The sequence below is a fragment of the Sciurus carolinensis genome, chromosome 4 (genome assembly GCF_902686445.1).
Source record: "Sciurus carolinensis chromosome 4, mSciCar1.2, whole genome shotgun sequence".
Taxonomy (NCBI): Eukaryota; Metazoa; Chordata; class Mammalia; order Rodentia; family Sciuridae; genus Sciurus; species Sciurus carolinensis.
Window position 1 is genome coordinate 176905843 of NC_062216.1, and position 16124 is coordinate 176921966.

Below are 16124 nucleotides of genomic sequence, written 5' to 3' on the forward strand. Positions count from 1 at the left end.
CTGCCCCTACTCTTCTCCCTGACACCATATCAGCCACAGGCCCTCTGGTGCTGGCACCTTGCAGCAGGCACCTTCTCAGAGCTTTGGCTCTTGCTGACCGTTAGGTCAGGAATGCTCTGCCTCAAGGATGGGATCTGAGGGATGTGGCTCTTCTCCCTCCCCTCATTCAAGCCTGCCACCAGTGGCCCCATCCGGGAAGGCCTCCCTTTGCCACCGTTTGGAATTACCACCCACCCTTTCATTTGTCCCATCTCTTAGCACTTATCTCCATCTGACTTACTGTGTGATGTTCACCTTCTTCTCAGCTATCGTCTGTATCCTTTATTAGACTCTCATCCCACAGGAAGCGTTGGCCAGTTTTGTCCACTTCTACAGCCCAGTGCCTGGCATGCTGCAGGCACTCAGTAAGTACTTGCTAAGTAGGTTATTCTCAAAGTCTCCTAGTTTCCACTAGCTGCTCTGTTCCTATGGTGCCTGCAGAAATAATGCCCTATCCAGCACAGGACCATGTCTGTGGTGGGTGCTCAGCAAACACTGGTTCCTAAGTGAAGGTCCAAAACCTAACCTGATTCACTTCTGTGTTCTGAGCCCCGAGGGAGCACTGAGATTTGGATCAACTCAAGCATGCAGCAATACTAATTGGGCACCCACTTACACTTTTCATAAGAATTATTTTTGGTTTACTCAGTGTTATCTTAACAGGAAGACCAATCTGAGTGAAGGGACATGTTGCTCCAGGTTATGCAGCGTGCCTTCTCCCAGACACCATCACCTGGCACCCTGGCTTCAGGCCTGCAATTGCAGCCCCTGCCTATCCTGGGAGGATGCCAGGGGCCTTTGCAGAGTTGTGCCCCAGCCCAGAGAGGAAGGGTGGGTATGTATGAGTTGGAGGAGACAGATGGACCCCTGCCCTCTGGCAAACAAACAGAAGTGGCTTTGGGGAACAGCGAAGGTTCTGAAGCAATGATTTATTCCAAGTGCACACGAGGGTATGAACAGCAGTCTCAGAGCCTGCTTCACTTGCAGACACACACTTGAAAGCAGGCCTCAAGCCCCTCAGGAAAAGTCCCCCAGACCAGGTCTTCTTTTCTACCTTTTTTGACCTGAGCTGGGGCAGGGGAAGGGCCTTCTAGTTCCCAAACAAAACACAGGTACCTAAGGGCTGAGAGAGAATTACACAGCCTTATTTTTATTAGTATCTACCAAGAAAAAAAATCAAATCAAAATTCCCTCCCTGTTGCACCCCCACCTCTGCCACCTGGGCCCTCAGGGAGCAGCGTCCACCTGGGGATCGCCTTCTGCCAGAGCCATCCTCAGAGCTGGGCACCTGTGCACGGCCACCCCTTGTGCCTGCAAGCCGATCACAGGCCCCTTCTTCCACAACGGGGGGTGAAAGGGCAACTGGCATTTCTCCAGTCCTCAGCTTTCAACCTTGGGAACTTGGAAAAGGTCAGCGATGTCCAGCAGGGCTTGGCGGATGTGGTTCCCAAAGCGCTGGGCATTCTGTGGGAACTGAGGACTCAGACACACCCTCTGGAAAGCTCCCACCCCTGGTCCCACAAACAGGGACTCATCCCCACCCAGAGATGGAGCATGCTCCTGGGCTAAGCCAGAGCAGGGGAGACTCACCGTCTCTGAACTTGAGAACTTGCTGGAGACGTGGAAGAAGATAGTGTTTTCACCTGCGATCATGTAGGAAACCCCATAGCCATCATCTGCTACCTGAGGAGGTGAGGTGAAGGAGAAGATGTAAACTGACCTTGAAGACCTGAAAGCCAAGCTGATGTTGCCCTGTCCACAAGTCTCTCAGAAGGAGGCCCACCTCTAGATGCTGCATTCTTCTGGAGGGCAGGACTCTCTCCCCATCCAGAAAACAGTGTGAAGATCAAACAGTGCTGCCCCTGTAGTTCTGGACCCCTCCAAGGTATCTAAGACCACTGTTTCCACAGGGGCCTCCTACGCTAGACCATCCTTTCTCCAGGGGAGTCTAGCTACTGACAAACCAGCTGGGCATCTGGGTGAACGTCTCAGCAGGACAGAGCTGGATTCCTTGAGTAAACATATTTCAGAAGGACCCAGCGTGTTGACCCATTTCCTGGAAACCTGCTCTGGTGTGGTCATGCTCCAGTGGGGAGGTACTTAGAACCAGTGGGTCCTGGTCCTGCATGCTGGGTTGACGGTTGCCATTCTGCTGCCAGGCAGGTCTGGGACTTTCCTCTAAACAAGGTACTCCTACCCTGGTCTGCCCTGGTCAAGGCTCTGTGTCCCCTAATGAAACCCTGGGCCTTGGTGGTGCCCACCCCTCCTCAGGGATACTCACAGGGCCAAAGCCACCTCCAGCACCCAGATGATTGGGGTACTGGTCTGGGTCAAACATGCGGATCTGGGACTGAGGGATCTGGCTGGTGGAGAGGCGCCAGGGTTCTGAGAGAACCTGTAAGAGGAAGACACTTGGCGCACCTGTCAGACCCAGGTGTTGAGACTCCAGGTAGGCCACCTCTAACAGGTGCAGGAGTGTGATGTGCAGGAGCTCCCTGGCTGCTGCCCCTGGTCCCTATAACCCGTCTGCATCACCTTGGCCTCTGCTTGTCCCTCCCCGGCCTCAGCTTCTTTTCTCAATAGTACAGTCATCACCTGACGAGTTACACATGTGTCTCCCTCACAAGTACACTGACTCCATGGGGAGGACCCTGCTCCTGCTCCAGTTCTGCTGCCTGGGTTGGGCATGGTGTGGGAAGGATGGCCCCCACCCTCCAAGGCAACATCAGGGGAGTTGGCCATGCAGAAAAGAGCAGAGCCCCATCCCAGGGCCAAGTCCCTGGGCTGAATGCAGGGGATGGAGGACACACCCACCATCAACACCAACCTTAGCTAGGAACGGGGATTTGACCCCCAGGTACTTGGAGACTACGTAAAGGCAGAAGAGGTGCCTGTCAATCCCAGCCCCTGTCATGGCCAGGCGGTACATATTCTGGTGCTTCTTAGAAGCTTTCCGGAAGAGATCTTGGAGGTCTGCTTTCTGGGGGGGCAGAATTAGAGGGTGAAGATTGGCCCTGACCCTTAGAGTAGAAAGGGGGCTGGGGAATGAGAAGCAAGGGTGGGGGCTCACCATGTGGGACCCCTCCATCATGGCCTGCACAAAGGCTGTGGACTCGCTGGTGCAGGAACGCACAGTCTCAGTTCGTCCCTCCCGGAACATTCTGGTCATGGAGGCCTCATAGGTCAGGCAGAACTTGCCCTTGTCCTGGGGTACACAGAAAGGTGAATCCAGCAGGTGAACCCTGGTGCTGCCCTGCCCACTCCGCAGTCCCAGGGGCTCCTACCCGGAAGTGAGCCAGCTGCAGGGCGATCTGCACAAAGGCATCGGGGCTGGTCCGACACTTCTTGATGAGGCCTTTGCCAAAGGGCAAGAACTGGAAGCAGTACAACTCCACGTCATCTGCCAGCGCCTTGGCCACCTGGTAGGAACTCTCGATGACCGCTTGACACTGCCAAGACATGGAGAGTCAGCTGGGGCAGAGCTCTCCAGGCAGGACTCCAGGTCACGTCTAGGGGGTGTGATGTTTAGGTGACAGGTGAAGAACAAAGCCAGCCTAAGTGGCAGGGGGCACAAAGGACAGCCTGAGGGGACTGTGTGAGGCCAACTGAGCCTGAGGGGGAGGGGGAGTCACTAACAGGAGCCTGACGCCTCCACCTGTCACCAACCACAACTGGCCCAGGGTCTCTGCTTTCCCTATGGCAGGCTCCTGTTCCTTTTCCCTGAGGCCAGACCAAGTGGTAGAGACTGGAGGGGAGGAGAAGGCAGAGCAACTCGGGACCCATTGCTCACGTGCCAGCCTGCCCCTTCTCGACTTGCACACCTGCTCAGGAATGTCCCACTGCAGCCGCTGAGGAGGTATCAGCATTGGGTTTGGTTTGCCCAGACAGTGCCCAGTGTCCGTGTAGCCCAGGTGGAAGGTGTCTGTGCCCAGGACAAACTGCAAAGAAATGTCAAGCTGAGGACTAAGCCCCACGGCCAGTGCTGCCCTGCAGGTCCCCCTTCAGTCCTGCTACCTCCCAAAGGTGCCCAATGATGGGGGCGTCTGCCCACGCGTGTTCTGTGTTGAGGCCCAACAAGCCATTCTTGAAGGAGACAAGAGTGAAAGACTTGTCAAACCACCTGAAGGAGAAGTAGACACAGGGGTGACTCAGAGCTGGGGGCACACACAGGACCCCACACTACAACCCTAACTGATCAACACTAACCCTTCCATTCTAACCACTAACCCAAAGCCCAAACCTGAAGTTAATCTCTGCTCCTAGTCTTTGACTCTAACCCTAACCCTAACCCTCTATCTCCACCCCACCTGACCAGTGACCATGACCCTGACCTCCATCTTAATTCTTTAGCCCCAGTCTCTCGACACAGAAGCTGAGGCACACACCTGTTGTGGCAGTTGCCGTGCAGCAGGGCCTTGCCGTAGAGGCTGAGGCTGGCCTCATCATCAGGGTTGTAGCAGTGGGACTCTTCATCCAGGGCCACGAAGAACGCAGCACGCTCGATGGCATCCAGAGCAGCTTTGTTCTTGCCAGAGCTGAAGAAGGCCTGGCGTGCCTGTGCCCACTCCACCCTAGAAGCGAAGGGCAGGGGACTCTGGATTTGGGTGCCACCCAGGACCTGGCTGGGCTGGGCTGGGGTGAGGTAGGAGAATCTGGATGTCCAGGAACAGGTCCTGCCCACCATGCACTACTGGCCAGCCACCAACTGTTAGAGGTGACTTGTGCCCACTGCCGCCATCTCCAGTGCCCTTGCTGTGTGGTTCTACACGCCCCCAGTGCCAGCGTGCCAACAGGTCCAAGCTCCTTTCATTACAGGGCCTCAAACCTAGGCAAGGCAAACCCTCCCCACAGGCCCGGATACCTTCCCCCCGCGGTGAGGGCCGCCAGTCTCTCCTCCCCAGGCTGGGGTGGGGAGGGGTCATCCAGGATCCTCTGGAACTGCATTTCCAAGTCCCGAGGCCTGAGCAGACGGGAGCCCTCGTAGAGCCAGACCTTGAAGAAGCGGCCCTTGTGGTAGACAGCCACGTGCCTGCTGTCGGAGAGGTGCTGCAGCACATCTGTGACAGAGGCCGGTGGGCAGGCTGAGGCAGGTCCTCGGGGAGGCTTCTCCCTATGTGGACTCTGGAAAGGGCTCCCCTCCCACGTTCTCGGTGACCCTTGCAGACCCTGCTTTGCCCAGCCTCCTGGGCCTTCCTTCCATGAGGGGTGGACCTCCATATGCTAAGCCAGGCCCTGTGCTACTTCTCACAACTATCCTATGAGATATTTCATAGAAGAGGAAGCCGACAGGCTGGGAATTACAAATGGCCCCAGGAGGCAGTGTCAGAAGCAGGGAAGGCTGCTGCCTCTGCCAAACCCCAGGGCAGGCTCCTCTGCTATGGACTCTGTGGAGGGCATCTTGCCTCTAACTGCCACAGCTATTTACTCACACAACCACCTTCCCATGCACAGGGAGGCCCTGGGTGGGAGAAGCTCTGTTCTGGGCCCCTTGGGGTCCCAGCACCAGCATCATGCCTGCAAATGATAGATGTCTAGTATCTGTCACAAACTGACTACTTTTCACATGTTCATGACCCCAGACACTGGAGATGCCGGGTGGCGAGCAGGCAGTAGGGTACTAGCCATGGTGGGCCCACAGCTGGGAGGATGGGGGCTTTGTCCCAGTGGGTGCTTGGCTGTGGCCTGGTACCTGTTTCCTTGCCCGGGATGCGAGTGGTGTTGAACATCCTTTCCATCTGGTAGGAGCACATGGGCACGATGCCCAGTGCCATCACCTGGGAGGAAGGCCCAGGATGGTTCAGACTCAGGCCTCCCCTTCCCACCCCATCCTCAATCCTGATGTAACTCACAGGCTTGATCTCTTCACGGTCCAGTTTGCGGCGGTACATGATCATGGCATGGACGGCATTTCCCAGGCGGGCTGCCTGCACCTCTGTGTTCCTGACGAGCACAAGGTCCTACAGACAGAGCAGAGCCTGCAAGGTGGGGGCCTCTGTCTGGGATCACCTGGGTCTCAGCAGCCTGAGGACCAACTTATCCAGGGGCCTGAGGTGCTCTCAGTCCATCTTGAATGCTATCAAGGTGAACTTCCAGAAATGTGTAACTGATACCCCACCCTGCTTCACACTACCCAGCTTCAAAGAGAGCTGCATTTTTGCCCCTGTGGTGCTGGGGATTGAACCCAGGGCCTTGTGCATGCTAGGCAAGCACTCTACCAACTGAGCTGTATCCCCAGTCCCAGAGCTGCATTTTTCAATTTCCAATTTTATTTGTTCATGTTTGCTTTGAAGAAGGTTCTACCACTAAAGAGTAGCTTAAAACCTCTGGGTTGAACAGATTGGGTATAAGTTTCTGGGGGGACTGTTTGTGGAGGAGGGGAGTTCCATTAGGCTGCGCTGTCCTGTGCACTCCAGATAGTGGGAGAGGAGAGAGCCTGGCTGCGGGCAGCAGGGAGACCAGCTGACTGTGCACAGGTGTGCTGGCGACAGGAGAAGGGCCAGTCATGTGGACTGGGACAGACAGTGAGTTCCTGAGTCCTAAGAAAACAAGCCTGGCTCTCATCTCGTCACATGACTCCACAGAGGGACAAAGCAAGGCGGGTTTAGGAAGTCCTCTAGAAATAGTGTCAGGACAGCTGGGAAACTGTGGCTGGGAGGCTAGTGAGGGACTCAAGAAAGGCAATGATGGAGTCTGAGTGGGGCAGGCACAGTGAGCCCAAGAGATCCTGAGAGGCAGCGACAGGCTGTGGGATCTGGGGACCCTCCTTGTCCCAGGAGTGCCACTGCCCCTATGTTGCCTCAAGACTCTTCTTCCAGGATCTCACTCTCTTCCCTCTCTCAGAGCTCATTCTACAACCCCCACTCACCCATGGGCACTTCCGTCAAGTCTTTGGGCTGTCCCAAAGCCTTGCTCCAGAACTGGGTGGCACGAGTTCTTACCATGACATAGTAGTTACTGTTCACCATGAGGGGGCTCCGGCCTCGCAGGTAGATGTACTCTTCCCACCAGTCGCTCACCTGTGGGTGGATGGAGGTTAGAGCGGGGGAAGAGGTGGTCAGACCTACAGGTAAGGACCAGCCCAGGACAGCAAACTTACATAGTTCGTTGCCCACCATGACTTGAGTACCAGGTATTTCTGCAGCCTGGGGGCAGTCTTGTCCTGGAATTCCTTGGCCAGTGTCTCCATGCGGTAATATTCCTCATCATCCAACAAGGGCCGCACAGACTCCAGGTACTGTCCAGCCAAGTTATCATTACCATGGGAGCCAGACAGTGATGGCTGCCTCTGCCTTAACCCTCTTCCCACCTTCCTCCTCACCCCGGCCCCACTATTTACAGGGGAAAGTTCTTTATGTTTAGAGAAGTTCTCTGAATCCAGCCTCCTGTGCCCACTGGGACCCAGGCCCTCACCCGCTGAATTGTGGCTGGTACACTGGGCACAGGAAGTTTGGGCAGAGATGTCTGGAAGCTGTAGAGCATGGGCCTCCGGCTGGACAGAAGGCGGACACAGATCTGGGGGCACAGAGCACAGTGTTGGTGTGGGAGACAGGGGAAGAACACAAATCAGCAGATAACTGAGACCCTCAGAATCATCCTGGCCCTTCAGTACAAACCATGCACCAGACACCAGTGCCCAGTCTGCCTCTCCCCTCCTGCTCAGACTCCAAATGAGCCCCCCAGGATCTCAAACCAGGTGACTGAACCCGCCCCTGCTTCTGCTCACAGCCCAGATCTTGGTGATGTGGCTGGTCTTGCCGTGCATCTCAAACATCCACCCATGGTAAGAAAGAAGCAGCTTCAGGGTTTGGCGGAATAGGAAGATGCCTGTCACCCAGACCCCAGTGGAGAAGATGACCATGCTGAGAAGTGCCCGGGTCTGCGGGGTCTGGTAGGGGCCACACCTATGGGAGAAGGGAGGAGGTCTGCCAGGGAGGGCTCCCTGGAGGCCAGCCTTGGGGAATTCTGACCTGCAGTGGATGCCTTTGAACTGTCTCAGGGGAGGAGCAGTGGGGCAAGAACCTCTCTGGGCACACTCAGGTAAGTACCTCAATACAAACTGATGTGAGACAGACGATGGTGGCCTAGGGGGAGGGGTGACCCTGTGGCCAGCCATGGCTGTTGTCCTGTATCTGCCCAGCTCAGGAACCCTGGCCTTGGGAGCTGGCGTGGTTTGCTCTTGCCACTTTTGCCTTCTGGGCTTCTTACCTTTCAGGGAGGCATCTCTGGATACAGCAGACCAGCCCCATGGAGATGTCCACCTTGCAGTAGGAGGAACCCACTGTTGCCATGACGACAACCAGCCAGCTGGTGGGGCTGCCCGGGTACACACCCCTAAGGATGCCATTCTGTGGGGGCAGAAATAGGTATCCTTGTGGAGAAGGAAGAGGAGGTGATCAGGCACCTGTGAGTCCTGGGACCTGGCTCTCTTGCCTCAGCCACCTGTACTCTCCTTCCCCAAACACTCTCACCTGCAGCACCCCTTACTCACTGCCCCCACCTCTGGTCACCACTGTGGTTTCTGCACTGCTAGGGCTTGTACCCAGCACACCGCCAAAGCCAAAGCGGTGAGAGACCCTGGCAGCGGGGCAACAGGGGACCCCTTGCCTCTGCCCTGCACCTCTGGGAGAAAGGCCAGAACCACCTGCGCCCACCTTGATGCGAATCAGGCGTTTCTTCCAGGAGTTGATCCCGGACAGGTAGATGTGTTTGAGGGCCTCCCGACTGAGCCGGAAGTCGACCCCGTCTGGGGTCACAGTGAACTGGAAGGCTACGGCCTGGTGCGCTTCCGCCATGCTGGGGGTTGGTCGGCACCTGGGAGCCGGGCAGGAGGGTGCGCGGCGCGCTCAGTCCAGCCCCGTCCCGGGCCGCCCCTTCTCCAGGCTGACGCCCCGCCCTGCCGGGCCCGCGCCCTCCCGCCCTGCCCCCACCCCACCAGCGGCCTCCTCGGCCCGCGACCCCGGCCAGACCCTCCCAGGCCGGCCAACTGCCGCGGAACCCTCGCGCCCACGTTCCGGACCGGCCCAGCAGTACGGGGAAGGCAGCGGGTCGGGACGTGAAAGCTCCGGGAACCCCAAGGACAGCGAAGGGCGGCCTCGGGCGTGGGAGAAGCGTCCTGGGAAGCGGAGTCGTCCTGGACAGAGCCAGGTTCCAGGCGCCCCCAACTCTGAACTTCAGCGCCATCCTGGCTCCCGAGCTGGGTTAGGTGTGGGTAGGGGCTGAATGGGGGGCTTGGCGGTCCTTTGCTGGTCCCTACTTACAGCTCAGGTTCGCTCCTGTCAGTGTACGGGGCTGGCCACTCTGGCCCACGTCCCCACGTCCTTCAGGCCTGGCCATCCACACCCCGCCCTTACAGGAAACCTGACACCCACTCCCAAATTGGGGTCGAGAAAATAGATGCGGGGCGGGAACCAGAAACTCTCCTTCCACGGTGGGAATCAGGTGGGTAGGCAAGGTTCCTGCAGACTGAAGGGTGCTTTGAAGGTCGGGGAGCCCCGGGGGTGGGGGGCGGTCAAAGGTGGGGTGCAAAGATTCTCACGTGAGGACGGTGGCATTAGAGCTAAAAATAGTAGAATGTAGGGGAAAGGTCAGCAGCTGTGTCAGCTGTGCAGCCTATTCCCTAATCCCTGCGCAGGCTGGCTGCTCATCCCAGAGACCTCTGTTACTTCTTCACTCCCCAGTCCTGCCTGCATTTGTTATTCTAGGGTTCAGCGAGGGGAGGGTTGAGGGATAGGGGACCCCAATGGGCAGAATTAACCCTCAACCATTTTAAGCTCAGAGCACAGAACAGAAAGCAGTGGTCATTTGGTCAGTCTGTGTGCATTCCTTGGCTTGGTATTTCTGCTGCAGCTAGTGAGGACCAAGACATCTTGTGAAGGAAGAAGCTCATTTATTAAAATACACAGCCCAAGGGCTCCTGCCTGCCCGCCTTGGACCTACTCAAATTGGAGGAGAGGTTAGCCTCCTCATACAGTTGCACTGTGGGGCACATGCCTGTTCCCTCCTGCCCTCTGGCCCTCCCTCCAAGGTCCTGCCCTGGAGGCTCCAGGAGAAATTTGAGGAATGGGGGCTGAACAGTCAGGATGATGGGTGGAAGCTGGTCAGCTGTCCCTTCTGCTGGAAGTAGAACTGGAACCGAGACTGGGCATACTCCTAGGAAAGGAAACCACCCAACAGTGAAAAAACTTGAGACCAACACCCTATACCAACCTTGATCTGCCTATGACCACCTGGGACAAACCAGATTTCTTAGAGGACATATGGTGCCTGGTGCACTCTGGCTCACACCTAACATGCTCAACCCCTCTGGATTACTTACCAAGTAACCAAATTCTATTGTAGACATGGATGCCTGAAGGATGGACCACAGCCCCCAGAAGAAATGGGATGCCAGAGCATACCTGGAAGTGGGGGCAGGATAAGAAGGGGCATTTAACAGCACCTTTGGCATTGTTTGGATCCCCTTCCCCAGGCTGGTCAGCCCCTAAACTCTAGCTTCTCCATTATTCTAATTCCTACCTCATCCTGACTCTTCCAGTTCTCAAACCATTCCCCCTTGTCAGCATCGTTGTGCATTCGCACCTTACCTGCACTCCCCCGGCCTACTCTACAATCAGGGTGCCCCTCCCTTCCTCACCGACTGACTTCTACCAGCAAATCTTCCTCCAGTTTTTTCTGTTCTTCTCGGGACAAGGTCTCGCCTTTCTTCACTTCTGCCAGGTAATGGCGAATAAAATGGAGCTGAAATCAATGGACAAAAGCCAGGAACTGTGACATATTTAGCACCCTTTCTGGCCATACCCTTCCAGGAATGACTTTCCTCCTCACTCACAGGATGAGTCCTGTTTCCCTGCCTCCAACCCACATACCTGCTGTCCCCGGGTAGGGTAGTCTGTAGGCCGAGCTTTGTAGAAAGGCCATTCCTCATGAGTATAATCATAAACCCACTCACAAAAATGGTTCCCAATGTCAAAGCCTCTGGGGAAACAAGATAGACATTCAGTTCCCAAATGCCCTGGGCAGCTGCAATGCAGCAATGAACACTTGGTCTGTCTTTCCTCCTACGGGACCAAGTATGCAGACTACTACCCTCCCACCCTCACCTGTAGTTATAACTGCTGTACTCGAAATCAACCAGCATGAGACTGTCAGCATTTTCAGGCTCTGAGAGCAACAAGATGTTCCCTGGGGGAAAGGGATGGGGTTCTGGTCACTTCAGGCTCTTTGGCCCCTACACCTTGGATTGGAAGACTTCTCCTACCTTCTTGGATGTCATTGTGGCAGAAGACCACTGGCGATGGCGTAGAGTCTAGTAATTTCCTACAAGAGTAGAGAGGCATGGGACCCGACTAGGAATGACTATAGAGTCACCCTCATAGGCCAGGTCCTGACCCCAACCCTTAGCAAATCCTGGGAACACTGCTAGTTCTTGATGCTACCTTCCTCACACATCTTGCCTGCCCTCACCTGAGGTTGCCCATCTCATCCTTCAGGCTGTACATCTCCAGCAAGTTCATCTGGAGGAGACCAGTGGAAGGCAAGTCCTGGATCTGTTTTAGGTACCTGAAGCCCAAAGAATAGGATACACTCATTCTGCTTTCCCTACCCCCTCTCCCAACTACCCTTCAGACCCGATTATTTCATTGTGTTACTTGGCTATGAAGCATGAGAGCCCATACTAGACAACTGGACTACCTAATCCACTTGACTGGAGGGCTGGACAGAACTTGGTTCAGTTCAGGTGTGTGGGTCCCAAGCCTGACTTACCGTTCCATGGTCCCAAATAGCCAGTAGGGCTCCTTGGTGAAAGGCATCTCCATGCCATGGAATCGGGCCATCTTGGTGGCAATGGCTGCTGATAACACTGGCTCTCGAAGCTCTCGAGTTTTCAATGGTCGGCTCTGCACCCAGGAACCTATCAGGGTGGTGAGGGGGCTGGGGCAGGAGGGGGAAGGGGTAGGGGAATGGGAGGAAGCCAAAGCCTTGGGGAAAATTCCCTTCCTGGGATTGAACACAGATACTGGGGAAGGGGTAGGGACTGAGGGGAGAAGGCAACTAGGGGAAGAGGGCTGGGCTCATACTGGGAGGTACTGTTCCAGCCGGCCCTCTGGAAAGACTCCATAGAGCTGGGGACCCAGTGACCGCTCTGCAAGAATGGCAAACATCACGCTTTCTAGGACCAAGGAGTCCACACCCTGAAGGAAGATGGATAGCAAAGGGACATGTCAGGAGGACCCAAGGCAATCTGGCACATACAGGAGGGTCTGCTCTCTATGCGCACCATAGCTGGGACTTCTGGTCTATTGCCAGGAGGCTCTGGAGCACGTTTTAGTATGATAAGGTTCAAATCACTGAGTCCCTGGCCTCAACGGCACAAGGAAGACAACACTACCTGCAAAGTAAGCCAGAGAACCTGAAGTCATTGTTTCCTGAGGCCCTCACTCCCCGTTACCTGCAGGATGGCCCCATACAGCCGTAGCAGCACCTCCCGGGGCTCCTCGCCAACGCTGGGCAGGTGGTCCGGGAGCGAGCAGCGGAAGAGCAAGTTGCTGAGACCTCCGCTGCAGACCCACAACCAAGCACGCTCAGAAGGAGAAAGTCCCTTTCAGCGGGCCCCGCCCCCGGCCCGCCCCCTCAGGCCCCGCCCCTTGCCCGCCCCGGCCCACCCCCTCAGGCCCCGCCCCCGCGGGCCCAGACACCGGCCCGGCCCACCGCGGGCCCCGCCCCACCCGAGGCGCGCGCCCTCGGAAGTTGCTGAAGCAGGGAGTGTCCCGAGGACCCCGGGCTGACCCCTGACCCTGGCCCCGGCCGGCGCACAGGAGGGGCTAACCCCTGACCTCCCACCTCACAGGGCAAACCCTCAGCTCCTCCGGCCGCACTTGGCGCCAGGCCCCGCCTAGGTACTCCCGGCACCATTGGTAGGCTCGGCGCTCGGCGTCACGCGATAACGAGGAGGCGCGCCGCCGGGTCGGAGCCGCGTCCGGGGACTTAGACTGCCACAAGCCATCCTTGGCCAGGCGACCGCCGACAACCCCGCCTTCGGCCACAGTTGTCCCCTCTGCCGCCATGGCGCGGGCTCCGCCGGGCCCAACGCCCAGGCGCGCTCAGCTCCTTTCGGACTGGCTCGGCTCCTTCCGGCCGCGCTCGGCTCCGCTTCCGGCCGGTCTGCGCTTCTCCAGTCATACTCGGGCTTCTCCGGCTCTACTCGGCTCTCTCCGTGACCCCAGTTTTCCGAAGGCCAAATGCCTAATGTCTCCGCCGTGCCCCGCCCCTGTGAGAGGCAACGACCAATGGTCTCTTTCCCTGGGTGGGGCGCACGTCGACACGCCCCCTGGGCGGGATCGTTTGAAAGACAGCTGTGTGGATAGTGGCCCGGAACTCGAAAGTGGCTAGGCCAGTCAGAAGAGTGAATGAGGCTTACGACATGTGGGCGGGGCGCGTCCCCTGCAGGGTCCGAGGTTAGATGCGGTTAGGCGGAGGACAGCTTTTGTAGGCGCAAGCGTTGCTGTTCGGAGCAGTGTGGCAGAGACTTGGGATGTGTGAGACGCACGTCTAGGGTGCGGAAAGTGCGGGTACGTGGTTTACTGTGCGAATGAAAGAGTGGGGCCCTTGGAACGATTCCGGTGACTCCTGGCGCCCTTGTCAGTGGAAGCAACTCAGTAATGAAGCCTTTGCTGCCCGCTTAAGTCGTTGTCTTTGAGCCCCCTCCACTGACCAATTCTGTAGTTGGTTCTAGACCTAAAACGAATTTCAGAATCAAGCTCTGGAGCAGACACCTGGGGCTTTGTCAGTTCTCCATGACCCACCTGGGCTGTTTGGAGTGCTCAGACTCACTTCCCAGGAGGGCATTTCATGGTAAGTGCCTGTGGGAGTGGCAATCAGGAGGTTTGTCCCACTGAGATGTGTGGCACCTTGTGTTGAGCCTCGGTGTTGTTTGGGATAAAGCAAACGGGCAGCTAACTGACTGATTGGAATGACCAACAAGAAATCAAGAATTGGTGATGGGAAGGCAAATGTCAGTTGCTGCAACAGAAAATCATGATCCCTCACTCCATTTAAATCTGAGCCAGTTCTGGACCCCAGAGCCCATTGATTGAAAGGGAGGCTTGGTTCTTTTGGGGACAAATTCTACAGTGTCACCATAAGTATATACAAAAAAATATTTCTCCGTTCCTTACCTAAAGGTGTCGGGAGCCACTTAAATAACTAGTTTGCTATTGAAAAGGGACTATCCAGACCTCTGAAGGTTAGATACAGGACTTGAGCTGAGCCGGGGCACCCGAAGCATCCTGGTCCTCTGGTTAGAGTGGGGGCTTATGGAAGTTTGATGAAAAATGGAATCCTGTCCCAACTCCTTGTGGTTGCTTCCCTGGTCCTAATGTGTGCTTGGATGGTTATACCTAACAGCAAACAGAGCTCATACACTGATCCTTGACTTGTGGAGTAAGAACCATGTGGTAGGAGGAGCAAAGTAGGAACTCCCCATTCCAGCGGTCCCCCCAAGATAGTAAACATAAGCAACACTGCCTTCCAGGCTAAATTGTATTAGTTGTGTCACCTTGAGGACTTAAAGTGATGGTTCCCATTTCACTCCTTCATTTCACCCAAATGGTCCCTGAAAATTCAAATGGATTCATGTAAACAAAGGTGGACTACCATCGACTTAGCCAAGTAGTATTCTCAATCACAGCATCCATGCTTGGTGTGGTGTCTTTACTGGAACCAGTTAATGCACCTCTGGCATTGATAATTAAATGATTGGTGTAGTGAACATTTTTTTCAATTCCCAGTGGTAAAGAGGATCAAAAGCAGATAACATTTATATGGGAAGGGCAGCCATATGCATTATGTGGCTCCAAGGCTGTTTTAACTCTCCTGTTTTCTGTTACAACATAGTCCATAAGGACCTTATCATCTAGACACTCCACATGACATTAATGACCTCATACTAATTTGACACGGTGAAGAAGGAAGTAACACATGCTCTGGTGTTGGTAAAACAATAAATGTTAGAGGATAAGCCCTCTGAAGTTATGGAATCTGTTGCATCAGTTAAGTTCTTAGTGGTGCAATGTTCTAGGGCAAGCTAGGGCATTGCCTCTGAGGTAAGGAGTTATTCCATCATGCATTCCAATCAAGAATAAAGAGGCATGCACTTTGATGTACCTCTCAACTTGGAGCCAGCATTTACTATACTTGGGAATACATTCTGACCCATTTTTTGATAGCATGGAAAACTGCTAGTTTTGAGTGGGCACAGAGAAAAAGAGTTCTCTCTCAAAGATCCAGATTGGGGGATGGGCTCCCCTGCCACTCTGCAGAACCAGTGGGTGCCGGGGTCCAGCCCTAGCAGGAGTCCATGGGTTCCACACCGGTAAACGGGGCACGGGGAGACAGCGTCGGCGATGGATGGAGAATGAAAGACACAGACTCTAGTTCTGGTGCAGTCAATCCCACTTTATTCTGGGGAAGGCTGGGTTTATATACATTTTTCTTCAGGCTATAATGACAATCTTGTGGTTAATATTAAAGAAGTTTTCAAAGCATAGGCAGAAATTGTTTTTAACAAGGAACAGAAAATTATGAGAAAACAGTAACCTTACAGATTATCCTTACCTATTCACAATTGTTTTAAGAATATCAAACTATTATTATCTAAACTCTATGTGACCTAAAACTATTCTTAATATTCTCGTGGTTAAAACAATAGACAAGTAATCTCATGTGACTATCTCTACTAGGTCCATCTGGTTAATATCTGAATTGCTGAGTTAAGGGGTACAGGAGGGCAGCGGTCTCAATTGTAATTGTGTACCAACGTTTATTATAGGGGTGACATATTCTTTGTAGGAAGGAAGGAATGTTATGAAACCTTATTCTCTTACCTCACCACCACACATGAACAAAACCATCGTTAACATTTAACCAGCCTGTTGGAGACAAAGGCAGATCTACAACTATTTTCTCCAGAGGCTTTCAGGGACTCATTGTATGGTTGCAAAATTATTTTTAATTTTGTTAGTGGTAAAGACCCATTGTTTTTCAGATTGTAGGTAATATTTTCTGGAATTTTTGTTGTATTCCCTTCG

At 54.8% G+C, this 16124-nt stretch overlaps 2 protein-coding genes across 7 annotated transcripts; both read right to left on the reverse strand.

Moving 5' to 3' along the window:
- Positions 1 to 937: 937 nt before the first annotated feature.
- Positions 938 to 9450, reverse strand: Cpt1b (carnitine palmitoyltransferase 1B). 2 transcript variants are annotated; one of them, XM_047550292.1, is made up of 19 exons: positions 9297 to 9450; positions 8691 to 8850; positions 8245 to 8384; positions 7763 to 7940; positions 7450 to 7551; positions 7136 to 7273; positions 6978 to 7055; positions 5889 to 5996; positions 5729 to 5813; positions 4901 to 5096; positions 4425 to 4610; positions 4054 to 4159; positions 3861 to 3977; positions 3324 to 3488; positions 3110 to 3244; positions 2867 to 3019; positions 2321 to 2434; positions 1630 to 1722; positions 938 to 1162 (listed from the first exon to the last, which is right to left on the reverse strand). In XM_047550292.1, the coding sequence occupies exons 2-19, from the start codon at positions 8829 to 8831 to the stop codon at positions 1130 to 1132; spliced, it is 2268 nt and encodes a 755-aa protein (XP_047406248.1). In that variant the 5' UTR covers positions 8832 to 8850; positions 9297 to 9450; the 3' UTR covers positions 938 to 1129. The 2 variants fall into 2 exon arrangements, with proteins under 2 accessions (XP_047406248.1, XP_047406247.1); XM_047550291.1 differs by lacking the exon at positions 938 to 1162 and adding an exon at positions 1169 to 1503 and having other exon boundaries at positions 9297 to 9449.
- A 434-nt stretch (positions 9451 to 9884) lies between these two features.
- Positions 9885 to 13255, reverse strand: Chkb (choline kinase beta). Of its 5 annotated transcripts, none has more exons than XM_047550293.1 (11): positions 12873 to 13253; positions 12488 to 12596; positions 12117 to 12230; positions 11803 to 11950; positions 11503 to 11598; positions 11297 to 11355; positions 11139 to 11220; positions 10905 to 11013; positions 10673 to 10776; positions 10355 to 10436; positions 9886 to 10188 (listed from the first exon to the last, which is right to left on the reverse strand). In XM_047550293.1, the coding sequence occupies exons 1-11, from the start codon at positions 13101 to 13103 to the stop codon at positions 10114 to 10116; spliced, it is 1209 nt and encodes a 402-aa protein (XP_047406249.1). In that variant the 5' UTR covers positions 13104 to 13253; the 3' UTR covers positions 9886 to 10113. The 5 variants fall into 5 exon arrangements, with proteins under 5 accessions (XP_047406251.1, XP_047406249.1, XP_047406250.1 ...); XM_047550294.1 differs by having other exon boundaries at positions 11803 to 11936; positions 12880 to 13251; XM_047550297.1 differs by having other exon boundaries at positions 12880 to 13091.
- Positions 13256 to 16124: the final 2869 nt, after the last annotated feature.

Bases quoted from the DNA above. Each gene is read 5' to 3' on its own strand.
- Cpt1b (XM_047550291.1), bottom strand. From the start codon at position 8,831: ATGGCGGAAGCGCACCAGGCCGTAGCCTTCCAGTTCACTGTGACCCCA. The intron at 8,385-8,690 runs GTGGGCGCAGGT...CTGCCCCCACAG, and splicing joins AACGCCTGATTCGCATCAAG to AATGGCATCCTTAGGGGTGT. The intron at 1,504-1,629 runs GTGAGTCTCCCC...CAGTTCCCACAG, and splicing joins AGTTCTCAAGTTCAGAGACG to AATGCCCAGCGCTTTGGGAA.
- Chkb (XM_047550293.1), bottom strand. From the start codon at position 13,103: ATGGCGGCAGAGGGGACAACTGTGGCCGAAGGCGGGGTTGTCGGCGGT. The intron at 11,951-12,116 runs GTATGAGCCCAG...CCACCCTGATAG, and splicing joins GGCTGGAACAGTACCTCCCA to GTTCCTGGGTGCAGAGCCGA. The intron at 10,189-10,354 runs GTAAGTAATCCA...TTCCTTTCCTAG, and splicing joins CAATAGAATTTGGTTACTTG to GAGTATGCCCAGTCTCGGTT.